This window comes from Vigna angularis, chromosome 1 (genome assembly GCF_016808095.1).
Source record: "Vigna angularis cultivar LongXiaoDou No.4 chromosome 1, ASM1680809v1, whole genome shotgun sequence".
In the NCBI taxonomy this organism is placed as follows: domain Eukaryota; kingdom Viridiplantae; phylum Streptophyta; class Magnoliopsida; order Fabales; family Fabaceae; genus Vigna; species Vigna angularis.
This window is the reverse complement of record NC_068970.1, coordinates 59,095,074-59,111,096: the sequence shown is the minus strand read 5'-3', so window position 1 is coordinate 59,111,096 and position 16,023 is coordinate 59,095,074. Positions and strand designations below refer to the sequence as shown.

Below are 16,023 nucleotides of genomic sequence, written 5' to 3'. Positions count from 1 at the left end.
TTTTTATTATATATTGTTTATTTATTTTCTTTTTTCTAATTTATGATTTAAATTTATATTTAAATTATATCAATTATTTATTTCTCTTTAATTATATATATATATATATATATATAATATTTAGTAATTATAAAAAAATTAGTGTGAATTTTATTATAATTAATATAATAATATTTTAACTAAACTCCATGTTTGTTTTCATGTGTTTGAAAATATCATTTTTAAAAATTAATTAAAATTTTATATTGTAAAATTTAATTAAAGTTTTGTAATAAAATAAATAGAGATTTTTTAACTTTTTTCAGATCAGTTTTGAACAAGATTTGGTTCAGAAGAAAATCGACCAGTGAAAGCAAAACCATATACTGAATTTCTTTTATATGCTAGCCACTTTTTTCTCTCAGGACCTAAAATATGAACATTGAATCAAATCTTGAATGATACCTTATTTCAATTCATCTTCACCAAGCTTCACAACTCATTCATGGACTCACTGTTACACTTGGCATATCTTACTTCGTCTAAAGTGGAAATAAAATGGACCCATCATAGATAGTCGAATATACAAAAGGCTCTCTCAGTGGATGTTCCATATATCATCATATGCTTCTAGTCTATCATCTCTAACAACCAAGATAAAAAGTCTAATTTTCACTCCTTGTCAAAAACCCTTAGGAATATTCTAAACCCATCCACCACTCATCAAACAACAATAATACTTTCATTTTCTAATCAAACAAAGCTACTACTTAGATATATCATAATCATATGTTATACCCTACTGTGCCAACTTCTCCTGTCTCTCTCTCTATATATATAGCTATAATTGCCTAAGACCTATAACCAACCTCAAGCTCCAAAAACTAACTCTTCTTGAAGATACCATCAAACATGTATGCTTCAACTTCCTTTACTTCACATTTGCTTCATGACCTTCTCATGGACTCAAGCTCAAGAAAGCTACTCCTTCAAGACCCACTTCATCAATCAATCAACGTAGCTGACTTGCCCAAATCCTCAGATTCCATCATTTACAACTCAACAGACTCCTATTTCAAAGGTCGTGACTTCGATGCAAATGTTGTCATGATACTCGCTGTGCTCTTGTGTGCTGTCATTTGCTCACTCGGCTTGAACTCCATCATAAAGTGTGTGTTGAGATGCTCAAACATAGTCATCAACGACCCTTCAACTGTCACCAACTCTTCATCACGTTTGGCCAACACAGGAATCAAGAAGAAAGCCCTCAAGACTTTTCCCACCGTCAGCTACTCAACAGAGTTCAAACTCCCAGGTTTGGACACCGAGTGTGTGATATGCCTCTCAGAGTTTGTCACTGGTGATAAGCTACGCATTCTGCCAAAATGCAACCATGGTTTCCACGTTCGCTGCATTGACAGATGGCTTAGCTCTCACTCATCATGCCCCAAGTGCAGACAGTGCCTCATTGAGACTTGTAAGAAAATTGTTGGATCCCAGCCACCAGTGCCACAGACCATTGTAAGGATCCAACCACTAGAACATGAAGCTTTGGAGCGTAACTATAGGGAACTATGCTAGCTAATTACTCTCGTATTAGAACCGATCAACCATAATCAATCCTCAGATATAATGTTTTGAAACTTTCTGTTGCTTTGTTTTGACCTCAAATGTAAGATATACTAGTTAATTTTTTGTTACTGCATTCTTTTCAATGATATTATCAAGTTCTTATTTCTAGTGTTTTCACGCAATTTAATTCAAAGGTAAAAGTGAAGATAAAAGTGAATTACTGTAGACCAAGATAAGAGAAAACACGAGTGTTTACTTTTTATGGTCACCAACTTTTTTCATCATTATTATTTCCACTTAACTAATATGTTTAATAAACTAAAACTAAGTTGAATGAAACAAATGGAACACTCTTTCTCAGTCTGAAGTTCACCAAGAATTGCTTAATCCAATGAACCAGACAATATTTTGCAGATGCATTCCACCACTTCATTTTTATACAAATAAAAAATACACATTAAGTGGAAAAGAGTATTTGATATCAATATTTTAGTGCGTAAAGCAACCTACCAAATATTTCTAGTCCATTATTTAATGGAAGGGTTTAATTTGAAATTCATATAAAACGGTGATTAAACATCACGTTAATCTGTCTCAGCCAACAAAATTTGTAGGACAATCACAAGAAAATTATTGCCAGTGGCATTGCTGCTCACACCAATGCTTTTTAAATTTCAGAAACAGTTAAACCACCAAGATTCGATTGATCTTGCTTTAACCTCAGTTCTTCAATTAGCGGCAGTAATCTAAGAATTAAGATACACATCACTTTGGATTTAGATTTGATTGCAAAATGCTACAAGTGAATAAGAAAACGTCCCTGATCGTTGCTGTTAACAACTAAGTAAAGAAAAACAGAAAGCTGCATACTTTATCCACTTCATAGAGCATGAATAATAAATAAATGGAAGCTGATGCAGAAACCACTAATCAAGTTCCAATAAAATAAATGCACTAAAAGGGAAATGGTGTATCATAAAACTCATACATACATATATACCATCTAAGTGGCTGGATTTTGATTTGCTGTTGAAGTTCAACGCATGACATATGCTTTGATCATTGCATTTTACAGCCTTGTAGCAAATTGATAGGGTAATATGTTATATATTGAATGTTCTTGCTATGAACTATGTAAGAACAAATCAGAGGGTAAGAAAACCAGAAATCCGGGAAAGCCAAATATAAATTCATACATATAAAATAGAAGAGAGAGAGAGAAATAAAGAAAAAGCAAGTTCAAGTTAAATATGACAATAACTCACTAATTAAATAAGATTTATTTTCTTAAGGTATGTTTCTATGCATGTATCCCACTTGTTCTATGAGTGAGATTAATTGTCTAAAGTAATCACGGCCAGATCAAATTGATTGGTTAAGATCGCAATGGGTTTAATTTAAATTGGTGAATATACTTTTTAACTTTTTGCTTTTTGAAAAATGGGTTCAGAGAAGTTTTTAAAATAGATATTGTTTAGGATTATGTTTCCTTTTAACATTTTGTTTTATTTCACTTTATATATGAGTAATAGTAATTATTAGGGCTGAAAATATGTTATCTATTCCTGATTCGGATTACGCTGATATGTAAAGTTGTTAATTGAAAGTATTTTAAAATTCATTCAATTAAAAGGGTTAAGTTTTATACTAACTCTCTTTAATCTTCGAAAGAGATAGCCAGTAAACAAAGATTTATGTAAACAAATATAAGTGATGTAATAGTATCACTATAAAAATATTATTAAATAATCAATAATTTTAGAGATCCAAATAATTAATCATTATATATAAACCAGGATATAATTTTATAAACTAAAATTTATTACTATCTAAAATAGTTTTTTTATCATAAATAAAAAATATAACTTATTTATAAATTTGAGTATCACTGACCGGGATTACTTTTTTCACCCAATAGGTTTCAAAAATCCCACTTTCTCTTTCTTTCTGTTAAATGATAATGGAGGTTCTTGCAGGCACAAATGGGCCGGGGAACTTTTTGTTTGTCCACATCATAAATTGATTTGGGCTCGTCTTGGGCTTCTGGCATGAATTTAAGCCCAATACTGTTTAAAAATATAGAAGAACCCCATTACTTTGTGGAACTTAACAAAACAAATCACTTCTTTATACATCTACTATATAAACAACTTCTTAAACGTTTTTTAAATAATATTCAGATTTTAAAATTAATTTATGTAAGTTAATTTATATATATATAAAAAAGTAATTGAAATACATGAAGACTAGATAAGAGGTGAGAATTTTGAAGTGGGGCCAGAGATACCAACCACGAGAAGCTGAAGTGTCACAAAAGCAAGATATGCCAATAAGGAGTGAGGCAATCGCACCTTATCCACACTCCAACCACAACCTTAAATTACGTTACACTTATCGTATCCACTCCTTATCACAAATCCTCAGCCTCAAACAACACAACAAAAGTAAAATAAAAAAACCAAAAAAATAGAGCCACTAGGATTAAGAAGCACACAATTTGAGTTGGCTTTTGGTCTTGCAAATCAACCTGGTTTTCTTTTGAAGTTTGATCAAAACCAGAAAAGTAATTGCATCCACCATGTCTGCCATGAACTCCAGTGTCTTGGCCTGTAACTATGCCAGATCAGGATGCTCCGACCTCAATGCCAAGCTCACCTCCATGCCTTCTGTTGCATCTCCACAGGCTTCTGCTCTCAAGTTGCCTGTGATCAAGGCTCATCAAGCAAAGGTTACGGAATCTGAATCAAACCAAGGAAGAAGAAGTTCCCTTGTCTACTTAGCAGCTACCCTTTTCACTGCTGCAGCTGCTGCTTCCAACTCTTCAGCCAATGCAGGAATCATTGAAGAATACCTTGAAAGGAGCAAGACCAACAAGGTCTTTTCAAACCCTTAATTTCTCTTTTTCATGCCATCGGAATTCAACTAGTTTCTAATGGATAATTGCTACAGGAACTTAATGACAAGAAAAGGTTAGCCACCACTGGAGCCAACTTTGCAAGAGCATACACTGTGGAATTTGGCACTTGCAAGTTCCCTGAGAACTTCACCGGTTGCCAAGATCTAGCTAAGCAAAAGGTACTTTTGAACTTTCTTTTCGTAAGCTTTTAAGCAGTATATATAGAAAACAGTTTTTAACTTTTTTCTTCTAGTGTGATCTTTTATCAAACTTGTGTAACACTGATTCAAAATTTTACTCTGGTTTCCTTTGATGAACGCAGAAAGTTCCTTTTCTGTCTGATGATTTGGAGCTAGAATGTGAAGGAAAGGACAAATACAAGTGTGGTTCTAATGTTTTCTGGAAATGGTGAAATGGACAACATTTTCCCGTGTCAAGCTTCTTCTTGACAATGTGCCATAATTTTCTGTGTTATTCTTAATATTATCATTGCTGCAGTTTATGATAATCTCTGTTTGTTGTAAAAACATTAGAAACTAAATCTTACTCGCCTCTTTCGTTTACATGAAGCCACTCCAAATGCCTTCTTTGTTATTTTGAAATTCATAACTTTACTGATTATTTTGTTCTCTTGTTTCCAAATCAGAATCCAGGGACAGATACAAAACTTATCTGGTTTTTATTTTATTTTTTCAATTTGTTGTTCACCCTTGTGTTCTTGGATATAATTTAAAAATATACATTATACTGAATCATACTTTAAAACCTCCCCGATTAAAGAATAAGTTACATTCATTGCTGAAAACTCGTTTACAGAGCATAATCAGACGCTAATTTTGCCTTTGATGATGCAAGATGCTAAAGTTTACATGGGAAGCGTATGACACATACTGAGAATAGACGTTTTATATTTACAATATATTATTCGACTCTGTTCTTATATTTACAATATATCATCTTTTTAATTAAGATGATATATTATTATAAGGCACGTGGATCAAATAAGCATAAGAAAATGTTACATTTTATTAAGTGGTTTACTACTTAATCTGTTTAGATAAAAAAAGAAGAGTGGAGAATTGAGAAAGGGGTATTGAGGAGGAGATTTGATGATGAAGAGCTCCTTATGTCTCAAAGCTAATCTGATTGCAACAATGTTTTACAAAGTTGTAAAACTAATTTGTTAAAAATAAATAATCATTACAAATATATTATATCTTTTTAATTTATATAAACTTACATTAACAGATATGATTAATTTCCTCTAAAGTGAATATCTTATTATAAAATATATTACTGCTGACCATCAGTATATCAATTTATTGAAAAAATAATATCTTATTTTAAATAATAAAATAGGTAATCTTAATTGTTGATGAATTAAATATTATTCTTATATACACGATTAAACATGAAAGTATTGGATAATCATCTATTGATTTTCTTTTCATAATATCCTTATATTACTTTATATAAATTGTGTCTACTTTTAACAATATGCATATATTTAACTTTATTATTTATTTATTCAGAAAAAAATAGTGCAATTTATAATATTTATATGCTTCTATCTCTGTATATTTGAATCACAGACTAAAATAAGTCTAGAAATACAATTTTAACAAACTAAACTTATTAAATTTGTATTTAATCAAATTTAAGTAAAACAATGAAATCACTTTTGAATTACATGTTTAAAAACTAATAAGATATCACGTAATGAAATTAAACAATTTTTTAATTCAAATTCCAAATCACCATTAAATTATATTGATATGCAATTTGAGAAAATATCTTTGAATTAATTTACCAACTACTTTTTGTGACTAAGAGCATTTATAATTGAATCGGACAGAACTAAGTTATGTATCTTTTTATATACCCAGACAATTCTTTTTTATCGTTTTATGCAAGTAAATTTCAGTATATATTCACTCTAATCTTGTTCATTTTATGCAAGTAAATTATATACACATCAAATTTTAAAAACATACTAATAAAAAATATATTTTACATATAATTATTGATTTTTTGAGTATTAGTAAATATATTAATAAAATTAATTAAAAATAATTTTTAGTATTTATACTTATATTTAATAAAATTAAAAGGTAAACTTTTGAAACAACGAATACACCAAATGTTTTGCTGGCGCGAAACGAACACTGAAATGGAAAAAGATGAATCCGCGTGATATCCCCCAAACGAAATCGTGACCGTCCGATAAACCCATACACGGATTGCTCCAAACTGAACGCTCCAAACGTGGATTTCGTTCCCCCCAAATTTCAAGCTCTCACCTATATAATTAAATCCCTTTGTCATCCAATTTCATCCATAAATACCCAAACAATTACCCGCTTCGGAACGCTTCTTCAGAATTTTCTAAAAGCTTCCAAATGGCCCGTACCAAGCAAACAGCCCGTAAGTCTACTGGTGGCAAGGCTCCCCGAAAGCAGTTGGCGACGAAGGCTGCTCGGAAGTCTGCTCCGGCGACCGGTGGAGTAAAGAAGCCGCACAGGTTCAGGCCAGGAACTGTGGCTCTGAGGGAAATCAGGAAGTACCAGAAGAGCACAGAGCTTCTTATCCGAAAGCTTCCCTTTCAGCGATTGGTTCGAGAGATCGCGCAGGACTTCAAAACGGATCTGAGGTTCCAGAGCAGTGCCGTTTCAGCTCTCCAGGAAGCTGCTGAGGCTTATTTGGTTGGACTCTTTGAAGACACTAATCTCTGTGCAATTCATGCTAAGAGAGTCACCATTATGCCCAAGGATATTCAACTTGCCAGAAGAATCAGAGGCGAAAGGGCTTAGTTTCAATGATTCCTGTATTTTTTATTTTTGTGTTTGGCTCTAGGGTTTGCCTTTTCTTAATTTAGGTAATAGTAGGTTTCCTTATGAATCTTAAAGGGTTTAGTATAACATCTTTTGATTTTTGTGAACAGTTCTTCTGTGTAGTGCCTAACATTTTCCTGTTAAATACAAATTGAGTACTAATTACAAATGCTGTTGAGTCTCTAAACCGGTTAAGTTTCTAATGAATTTTTAGCTTTACCTTAGGTGCATATTTTGGAGATTTCAATTTATAAAATTTGATATCATTATTGGTAAATAAGTAATGTATGTTTTTGTTAATAAGCCATATGACGAATGGTCAATTTTGTTTTTAAGTTTAAATAAAAATTGAAACACAAGTGAAATTTCTTTCCATATTTTTCTAACCGCAAAACAAATTCACTTGCAATTTTATTTTTCTTGCACACCATCTGAAGGCCGAATAAATAATGCATTTGGTATCATTTTTCACATTTAAGCAATTTTGAATCCTTTCGTTTTTTTTTAAGACGTAATGTTTTTGTGATTCAAAGAATGAATTTAATGAATAGGAATAAAGTGATTTATACTTTTTTTGTAACATTTATTAAGATTTGTGTAAATATGACATAACTTAATGCTTATAAAGGATATATAGGTATTATTTGTTTTTTAAATTTACTTTTTATATTCTGCTCGTATTATTTAGTGTATTTACAATCATTAGATTAAAGAGAATAAACTTTGGTGTGTGTATATATATATATATATATATATATATATATATATTTATAGATATATGTATATGTCTGTATGTATATTATTTTCTCAAATTAATAAAAATCTTTTAAAAGACAGAAATATAATGAAGCTATTGACAAAAAAATGTCTTAAATACAAAAATTATTTTAAACATTTATCAGTAATCAATATTTTTCTAGAGTAAATTTTGATTAAGTTTCGTCAAAAGCTTAATATTTAGAAAACTAATCTTGTCTAGTTCGAATAAAAGTTTCCATGAACAAAATACGAGTTTACTTTTGTAAAATAATTAAAATTAAAAATAAAATAAAAATTCCGTAATAACAGTAACATATAAATATTTTTGTAATAAGAGTACATAACTTTGTCATTTAGAAGTATTAAAATTTGGGGATTTACGATTCTTAAGAATTTTGAATATAATTTTTTCTCTCTTCTGTCAAACATTCTGTAGTTAACTATATATAGATATAACATAATATAAAGTTTTTGTATTTTTTTAATATTTTTTCTTTTGAAACTCACTAATTTTTTTATTCTTACAGTCCTTTGAAACCAATTTTTATTTATTACTATCTATCTTTTGTTTTCTTAACCATTTATCCTTTTTGATATATTGTTTACATATAAAAACATTAAACTAAATAGATTATTAATTAACAAAAAACTTTATAGTCTAATTGAAATTAATTATTATATATTTAATATAATATTTCAAATATCTGCCCATTATGTAGAAAAATATGTGTCCTATACCATAGACAAATTAAAATACTTGAGAATTTTATTTAAACCAGCTTAAAGTTATGATTTCAATAATTTTACAGGCTAAAGTAAAATCCTTTTTACCAAGGAACCCGAAAACTCGAGAATACTTCTCGAGCAAAAAAGCCTAAAAGAAAAGCTAAAAAATGGAAATCATGAATCCGCGTGATACGTCAAGACGGAATGTTGACCGTTGGATCCAGTCGCACACGGATCACTGCAAATCCAAAGCGCTTAAATGCAAAATTCCTCCCTCCAAAATTTGAGAGTCTCAGCTATATAATTGAACCCCCTCTGCTTCTTCATTCATATCAGAGTCGTTTGCAAGCTTCTCCGCTCTTCTTCTATCCAATACATAATCCTTCCAGAACTTCCAAATGGCCCGTACAAAGCAAACCGCTCGCAAGTCCACCGGCGGCAAGGCTCCCCGGAAGCAGCTAGCCACAAAGGCTGCTCGGAAGTCTGCTCCGGCAACCGGCGGAGTGAAGAAGCCCCACAGGTTCAGGCCAGGAACCGTGGCTCTGAGGGAAATCAGGAAGTACCAGAAGAGCACAGAGCTTCTGATCCGAAAGCTCCCCTTTCAGCGTTTAGTTCGTGAAATCGCTCAGGACTTCAAAACTGATCTGAGGTTCCAGAGCAGTGCGGTTTCGGCTCTTCAGGAAGCTGCCGAGGCTTACCTGGTCGGACTCTTTGAAGACACCAACCTCTGCGCTATTCATGCTAAGAGGGTCACCATCATGCCTAAGGACATTCAACTTGCTCGAAGAATCAGAGGCGAAAGGGCTTAGTTTTAAACCTCGCGGTTTTTTTTTTTGGTTTTAGGGTTTGTGTGTTTTTCTTCAGTCCTTGATAGTTTTTATTGTGCATCTTAGAATCTGGAGTTGGTGACTTCTTCCAATGACACACCCTTGTGTACTTAATCATGTCAGATAATTTTAATTTTCAAATATTTGTCTCTTGCATTTTCGAATTTTAGTTTTATTCCAAGTATAATTCTCTGTTCTGAGTAATTTTTGTCGCAAGAATTAAAAACAAATTGCTGCTTCTCTATATGCTATCAGTCAATGGCAGAGTAAAAATTGTTTCTCATTGTTTTATTGGTTTAAAATAATTACACAATCTTCGGTCTTGAATCAGAAGCAGAGTAGATGAAAGCTAATTCAACCCTCTAGAGGGTAACTAATTGAACATACCTTAACTAATATACTAAAATTTGTTTCTTGGAGCTGATTATCAATTCTCTTCAATGGTTATGCATCAGATACTGTAGATAGTTTGGGTTCAGATTTCTTGGTCTTCTGCTTCTTCATTAATTCCGTAAACTCCCTGAAAGCTGCATGATGAACAACAATAGTAGAAGTAGTTGATATTTCATAAGATTTGTAACGAATGTAACTGAAATAATAATAGCAGCAGTTTATGTTTCATACCGTAATCAGAATCATGAGGTCCAGGGGAGGCTTCGGGATGGTATTGAAGAGACATTATTCTTTGAGCAGGGAAAGCAAGGCCTGCGCAACTTCCGTCATTAAGATTAACATGTGTAACCTCCACTCCTTCTGGCAATGTGGCAGGGTCAACTGCATAGTTGTGGTTCTGCCATTTTTTCAGATCAAATGTTACTAAAAGGTTGACGGAATTAGAGTAGAAAGTTCATTAGATCCCATACCTGAGCACTAATTTCAACATGACCTGTTCGAAGGTTACGAACAGGATGATTCCCTCCATGATGACCGAATTTCATCTTAAAGGTTTTTCCTCCTAAAGCCTGACCTAGCAACTGATGGCCCATGCAAATTCCAAATACAGGCACCTTTCCCAGAATTTTCTTTACTGTCTCAACCGCATAAGGAACAGCAGATGGATCTCCAGGGCCATTGCTGAAGAGCACCCCATCAGGATTCATCTTCAAAGTTTCTGTTGCTGGCCACGTCGATGGTACAACAGTGATTTTACAGCCATAAGACGCCAAGCGCTTAAGTATATTATGCTTGATTCCAAAATCATAAGCAACAACCTGTGATTCATTCACCACATTATATATAAATCAATGTATGCTTTGGGGAAGCAAAAGGAATGAGAAAGTGCCTAAAGAATGCTTCTTTCTAACACTTACATGGAAAGTCTCTCCACTCCCCCTTGAACTAAAATCCCATTCTTGCTTTGTTTTATCAACCCATTCATGCACAGTTTGACATGATACTCCACTTATTAAATCAATACCTGAAAAAGGAAACAACAGTCACACGCTTCCACATCTAAGATGTTTTTAGAGTCTCAGAGATTCATATTCTTACCAACAATGTCCCAAGAACGAGACATCTTAAGTAGTTCCTCATCTGTTATAGAATTGTCAGTACTCAACACACCAATGAGGCTGCCATCTTGCCGTAATCTGCGTGTGATAGCCCGTGTGTCAACATCATCTGTTGCATCACAAAGTATCACCAAAGTTACAGCCAAAACCTTAAGCTACAAAGGAATTTATCGAAGTAACACTTGCAGGGTTTATACATTCGTATAGATTACTTACAAATTCCCATGATATTCCTTTCTGATAAGTAATCACCTAGTGTTTCTACACATCTCCAGCTTGAGGTACTACATAGATTTATTACAAGGACAAACAAGAAGTAAGCATGGTAAAAAGTGAAGTTCAATCAGTGAAAATCTTTTCTGGAGCATGTAAATTAACCTGATACTTAAACTTCTAATTACTAGACCCGCAAGGAAGCACTTTCTTGATTCCTCATCATCTGGCAGTCAGAGCATCAAAAGGAAAGTTTTAGACAACTTCCAAGAACCAAGATTCAAGATACTTGAATTTAAATACTCACCAAAATTTACACCGGTGTTACCAATATGCGGGTTTGTCATCAGTACAAATTGACCAGCATAACTAGGATCTGTTAGAATTTCTTGATACCTGCAGTATATTTAAAAAAGTGAACTTTAAACATCCATATATATCCCATATTCAGACCTAATGGATGTATGATCAATAATTCATCTCATCTCACCCAGTCAATGATGTATTAAAAACCACTTCACCCACTTGGGTTCCAGAAGCACCAAACGACTTTGCTTTCCAGATTGATCCATCTTCTAACACAAGCCTAGCATCCGAAGTTTTCCAAGGTCTTTCGCCATTCTCTACATTTCAATCCCCCAAAAAAAAAAATTAATAAAATTGATCAATTTCTTCAAGCCCCATGTATACGCAAAGAATGTGTTCACTTTCAAGTGCAACCAAATCATAAACTACCAAAAGGAAAAATGGCTTCGAATAAAAATCATGGCACAAGAAATTGGTTTATCGGTAAAGAAAATGGAAGAGAAATGAAGAAGAAGGGATTACTAGCAAAGCATCTGATAGATAAGACGCAAAGCCTAGGTGGCGACTTGGAACCGACGAGGTGACTCAGAGACACACCGACGCCCAAAGATTTTGCTGCCATTGCCACTTCGAACCGTTCTGAAATCACTTCTGTTCAGGTTCGGATTATGGTTTTTTCTTTTTTTCTTTCCATCAAAGTTGTCCTTTTTATGTTTCTTGTTCTGTCGTTTTGAGAACAGATACCACTCATTTTCATACCCATCTTTTTTTTTTCTGTTTTTAATTTTTGATGTTTTTGTTTCGTCTGCCTCTCCTTTTCTTCTTTGGTTTCTGAAAAAGGTAAATTCCACTTGCGTGGTTCACCGAGCACTTCTGCGACTATGATCTTTTTGCACCATAAATGTCCAAACAAGTTGAAAGAATCTTTTTTTTTCTACTTTTCAAGTACTCCGTGTTAATTATACACAGTATTTCTCTAGTTAATCTCTTCTCAGTTTTAAAGAATAAGCTTATGTTTTCATTATATTCAGTATAAAAAATATTCTCTCAATTTCATTACCTTCGCTATAATTATTATAAAATTAACAAATTTAACATCTACTGCAATATCTAGTACTGTCAATAAGAAAAATTATTTCACTCTTCTATCATTATCAGTAGAGACCGAACATTTAACATTCATCATCGTTCGGTCCATCCATTCAGGACCATTCGGTTCATCCGCTACAGTTAACCTGGTTAAATGATTTTCAAGAATATTGGGCCATAATTGGGTTCCAACATAAATTAAAATAATTAAAGATATTTAATTAAAGATATTTATAATGCTGTTTATGAATATTTTAAGGTAAGTCTGCTTATATTTTATTAGGCTTATGATAACCTATAAATACAGGGCTAAGACTAAAAGCCAGGTACATTTCACTTACGTTCAACTCACACTTCATAATACCTAAACATTCAATAGTGATAATCCTTCACTAAATACTCAACTAAGAACCAATGTTCTTCAAATTCACGCCTAACTTAAGCGTTGGAGTATCTTTTGCAGGTACCTCCCCCTTAGAGCAAGAAGGTAACGAACGGTCTACACTAAAGTCAACCGAACGACTCAGACAGAAGAAAGGTAAGCAGCTCAGGCGATCCCAGCTTTCGGAAGGAAGGAAGACACGTAAGAAAGGTTAGTCTCTCGGTCCTACAAAATATTTATCGAAACATTTTGGCGCCCACCATGAGGTTCGATGGGCATTCCCTGTAACCATAAGAAACCAAACAAGAACGCAGTCTCAACATCATCATGTCAACCACACTCCTACATATTGATACTGATAGAAGAAACCATCAACGTCAACAAGCTTCTACGAATTCACAACCATTCGGCTTCATAGACATTCGGCCATTCGGCCATACAGGTAATCGGCCATTCGGCCTCGCACGTACTCGACCATTTGGTCATACAGGTAATTGGCCATTCGACCTCAGGTATTTAGCCATTCGACCTCGCACGTACTCGGCCATTCGGCCTTACAAGTCCTCGGCCATTCGACCTCACATGTATTCGGCCATACAAGTATTCGGCCCTTCGGTCTCAACTGCTCGCCCTTCATGGCCTCGAGTGTTCAAGCATTAGGCCATTCGACCATCAAATATTCAACCATTTGGCCATCAGGAATTTTGCTATTCAGCCATCAGGAATTCGGCCATTCGGCCTCACAACTGCTCAGCCTTCCATGGCCTTAGGGTATAGCTCGAGCAAATCTTGGTCTTTCTTTCTCTCCTGTTCGGTCACAAAGCATAAAGCACCCATAGCTCATTCAAGACATCTTAATACGGATTCCTCGTCGTTAACCGTCAAACGTTCAACAAAAGACCGAACGGTCTTATTTGCTTGGCCGACCGGCCTTATAACAACCTATTTTGACATTAATGCATTAGTTTGTTAGGCTACTATTTTTCTCACCATGTAAAATTCGAGTTGTTATATTTCTTCAGTGCAAGTGTAAAACCGAACGGTGAAGCCCGTTCCCTAGGAAGAACTCCTAGGTCAAAGTCACAAAGCCGAGAGGTAAAACCCTTTCCCTAAGAAGTTCTCCAGGAAATCCTAGGTCGAACACCAAGAGCTGAGGAGCAATTATTCTCAATTAAGCGTCTTCAACAAAGCACTCTCGCGTGCTTGGCCATTCAACCTTATAAAATGGGTTAGTCTAATTATTTACATTCTTTTGACACTTCAAATTCGATCGTTATTTTTCTTCGGAAAAGAAAAACAATTTCTAAAAAGAACTCCATCATAAGCCGCTCGGCCTATTGAAAAGTTCAAAAGAGAAGTTATAAAGTCCACCGTTTCGGCAGTAGTGAGCAACGACTAAAAACAGCCTCCCTCAAACTCATAAGTCCTATAGTTAACTAGGCTAAAGCCGAACGCTTAACTCGGACTTGGGGGGCATAATGTATCGTACCTAGTGGAGACCGAACGGTTAACATTTAGCACCGTTCGGTCCATCCACTCAGGACTGTTCGGTTCATCCGCTACAGTCAACCTGGTCAAATGGTTTTCAAGGGCATTGGCCCGTAATTGAGCCCACAATGCTAATCAGCTGCTTCAAATGGTATTTGGACCAACACTTTAGTTGTTATTGGGCCAAAGGCCCATCATAAATTAAAATAATCAAAGATATCTGATTAAAGATATTCATAAAGTTGTTTATGAGCAACCGCCCGTATTTTAAGGTAAGTCTGTTTATGTTTTATTAGGCTTGTGATAACCTATAAATACAGGGCCAAGGCTAAAAGCCAGGTACGTTCCACTTACGTTTAACTCACACTTCATAACACCCAAACATTCAATAGTGATAATCCTTCACTAAATACTCAACTAAGAACCAAGGTTCTTCAAATTCATGCCTAACTTAAGCGAGAAGACAACCGAACATTCAGACAGAAGAAAGACAAGCAGCTCAGGCGATCGCAGCTTTCGAAATATCTACCTAAACAACTCTCAAATTTAAATTCTTCAAAAGGTTAATTGTTGTGAACATGATTTTGAATATACTATATACTATATAGTGCGGATGTCTTAAACATTCCCGCGATACTTTATTTGGAATTTTGACACAGTTACAAAAATTATCAAGTGAATTTATCTTTTAAAAAGCTTTTCTAAAGTGCATTTAATCTTGTTTTTATTAGTGGTTTAACTTTTTGAACGAAATTAAATGTGTAGTGTTCCATCATCGATTGTGAATTATACCTTTTTGATGCCATCTAAAGCATCCCATACAATCTGGTAATAGGTCTAGTATGTCTCTTAGGGCACTTCAAAAACGTCCAAATCAACGCATAACAATGATAACCAATTCAAAGTAAAAAACCATCGGAAAACATTAAATTTTTCTATTAAACACTTTATTGTAATAAAGTTTGATTATAATAAACCATTTTAAGAGTTACTTGAATCACAACTTACATGCACGATGAATCAATAAAAAATGTTTTTTATTTTATTTTTTTATATTTATAAACTGTTTATATTAATAAACATCCCCCTCGATTTATAAAAATTGTTTTTTATTTATTTTTTTAAATCTAAACGTTTATACATTAAACTATCTACTGATTACTATGTATTTTCAAAATATTTACTCATTTTATAAACTATATAATTCCTTGATAAATTTTTTTTTACATAAACCACATTTATGATAAGTTTTTTACTACTAAAATGCAATAATAATTTTAAAGAGTGTGATAAACATTAAATCAAGATAGGTGGGTTTTCTTACAATCTCTCCTTGCTACACTTCACCAATATTTTAGATCTTCAAATTATGTTTCAAGATTTTCTTTGATAAAAAAAAGTAAAAATATTTTAAAAGTTATATAAAGAAGTTTTTCAATATAAG

At 33.5% G+C, this 16,023-nt stretch overlaps 4 protein-coding genes across 5 annotated transcripts; 3 read left to right on the top strand and 1 right to left on the bottom strand.

Moving 5' to 3' along the window:
* The first annotated feature begins 835 nt into the window (after window positions 1-835).
* LOC108340450 (RING-H2 finger protein ATL78) lies at window positions 836-1,713 on the top strand. Its single transcript, XM_017577852.2, has one exon. The coding sequence runs from the start codon at window positions 892-894 to the stop codon at window positions 1,558-1,560; it is 669 nt and encodes a 222-aa protein (XP_017433341.1). The 5' UTR covers window positions 836-891; the 3' UTR covers window positions 1,561-1,713.
* A 2,295-nt stretch (window positions 1,714-4,008) lies between these two features.
* On the top strand, window positions 4,009-5,010 carry LOC108334969 (photosystem I reaction center subunit N, chloroplastic). The gene is made up of 3 exons (XM_017570891.2): window positions 4,009-4,426; window positions 4,501-4,626; window positions 4,770-5,010. The coding sequence occupies exons 1-3, from the start codon at window positions 4,130-4,132 to the stop codon at window positions 4,857-4,859; spliced, it is 513 nt and encodes a 170-aa protein (XP_017426380.1). The 5' UTR covers window positions 4,009-4,129; the 3' UTR covers window positions 4,860-5,010.
* Window positions 5,011-6,769: 1,759 nt separating this feature from the next.
* LOC108343163 (uncharacterized) lies at window positions 6,770-9,746 on the top strand. Its single transcript, XM_017581268.2, is given in 3 exon segments — window positions 6,770-7,256; window positions 8,988-9,127; window positions 9,130-9,746. Coding segments are annotated over 3 exon segments (993 nt in total). The 5' UTR covers window positions 6,770-6,846; the 3' UTR covers window positions 9,573-9,746.
* A 103-nt stretch (window positions 9,747-9,849) lies between these two features.
* On the bottom strand, window positions 9,850-12,418 carry LOC108343154 (carbamoyl-phosphate synthase small chain, chloroplastic). Of its 2 annotated transcripts, none has more exons than XR_001833470.2 (10): window positions 12,143-12,418; window positions 11,805-11,937; window positions 11,622-11,710; window positions 11,480-11,540; window positions 11,318-11,385; window positions 11,082-11,210; window positions 10,901-11,007; window positions 10,454-10,801; window positions 10,215-10,364; window positions 9,850-10,117 (listed from the first exon to the last, which is right to left on the bottom strand). XR_001833470.2 is itself a non-coding variant. In XM_017581252.2 (10 exons), exons 1-10 carry the CDS (start codon window positions 12,240-12,242, stop codon window positions 10,035-10,037), a joined length of 1,284 nt encoding a protein of 427 aa, XP_017436741.1. In that variant the 5' UTR covers window positions 12,243-12,407; the 3' UTR covers window positions 9,850-10,034. The 2 variants fall into 2 exon arrangements, 1 of the variants encoding a protein (XP_017436741.1); XM_017581252.2 differs by having other exon boundaries at window positions 10,215-10,380; window positions 12,143-12,407.
* Window positions 12,419-16,023: the final 3,605 nt, after the last annotated feature.

What these genes read in the sequence shown, in the direction of transcription:
- LOC108340450 (XM_017577852.2), top strand. Translation starts at nt 892, where the DNA reads ATGTATGCTTCAACTTCCTTTACTTCACATTTGCTTCATGACCTTCTC.
- LOC108343154 (XM_017581252.2), bottom strand. Translation starts at nt 12,242, where the DNA reads ATGGCAGCAAAATCTTTGGGCGTCGGTGTGTCTCTGAGTCACCTCGTC. An exon ending in ATCTATCAGATGCTTTGCTA is followed by an intron (nt 11,938 to 12,142) that starts GTAATCCCTTCT and finishes ATTGAAATGTAG; the next exon opens with AGAATGGCGAAAGACCTTGG. An exon ending in AAGGAATATCATGGGAATTT is followed by an intron (nt 11,211 to 11,317) that starts GTAAGTAATCTA and finishes GTGATGCAACAG; the next exon opens with ATGATGTTGACACACGGGCT.
- LOC108334969 (XM_017570891.2), top strand. Translation starts at nt 4,130, where the DNA reads ATGTCTGCCATGAACTCCAGTGTCTTGGCCTGTAACTATGCCAGATCA. An exon ending in AAAGGAGCAAGACCAACAAG is followed by an intron (nt 4,427 to 4,500) that starts GTCTTTTCAAAC and finishes TAATTGCTACAG; the next exon opens with GAACTTAATGACAAGAAAAG. An exon ending in AAGATCTAGCTAAGCAAAAG is followed by an intron (nt 4,627 to 4,769) that starts GTACTTTTGAAC and finishes TGATGAACGCAG; the next exon opens with AAAGTTCCTTTTCTGTCTGA.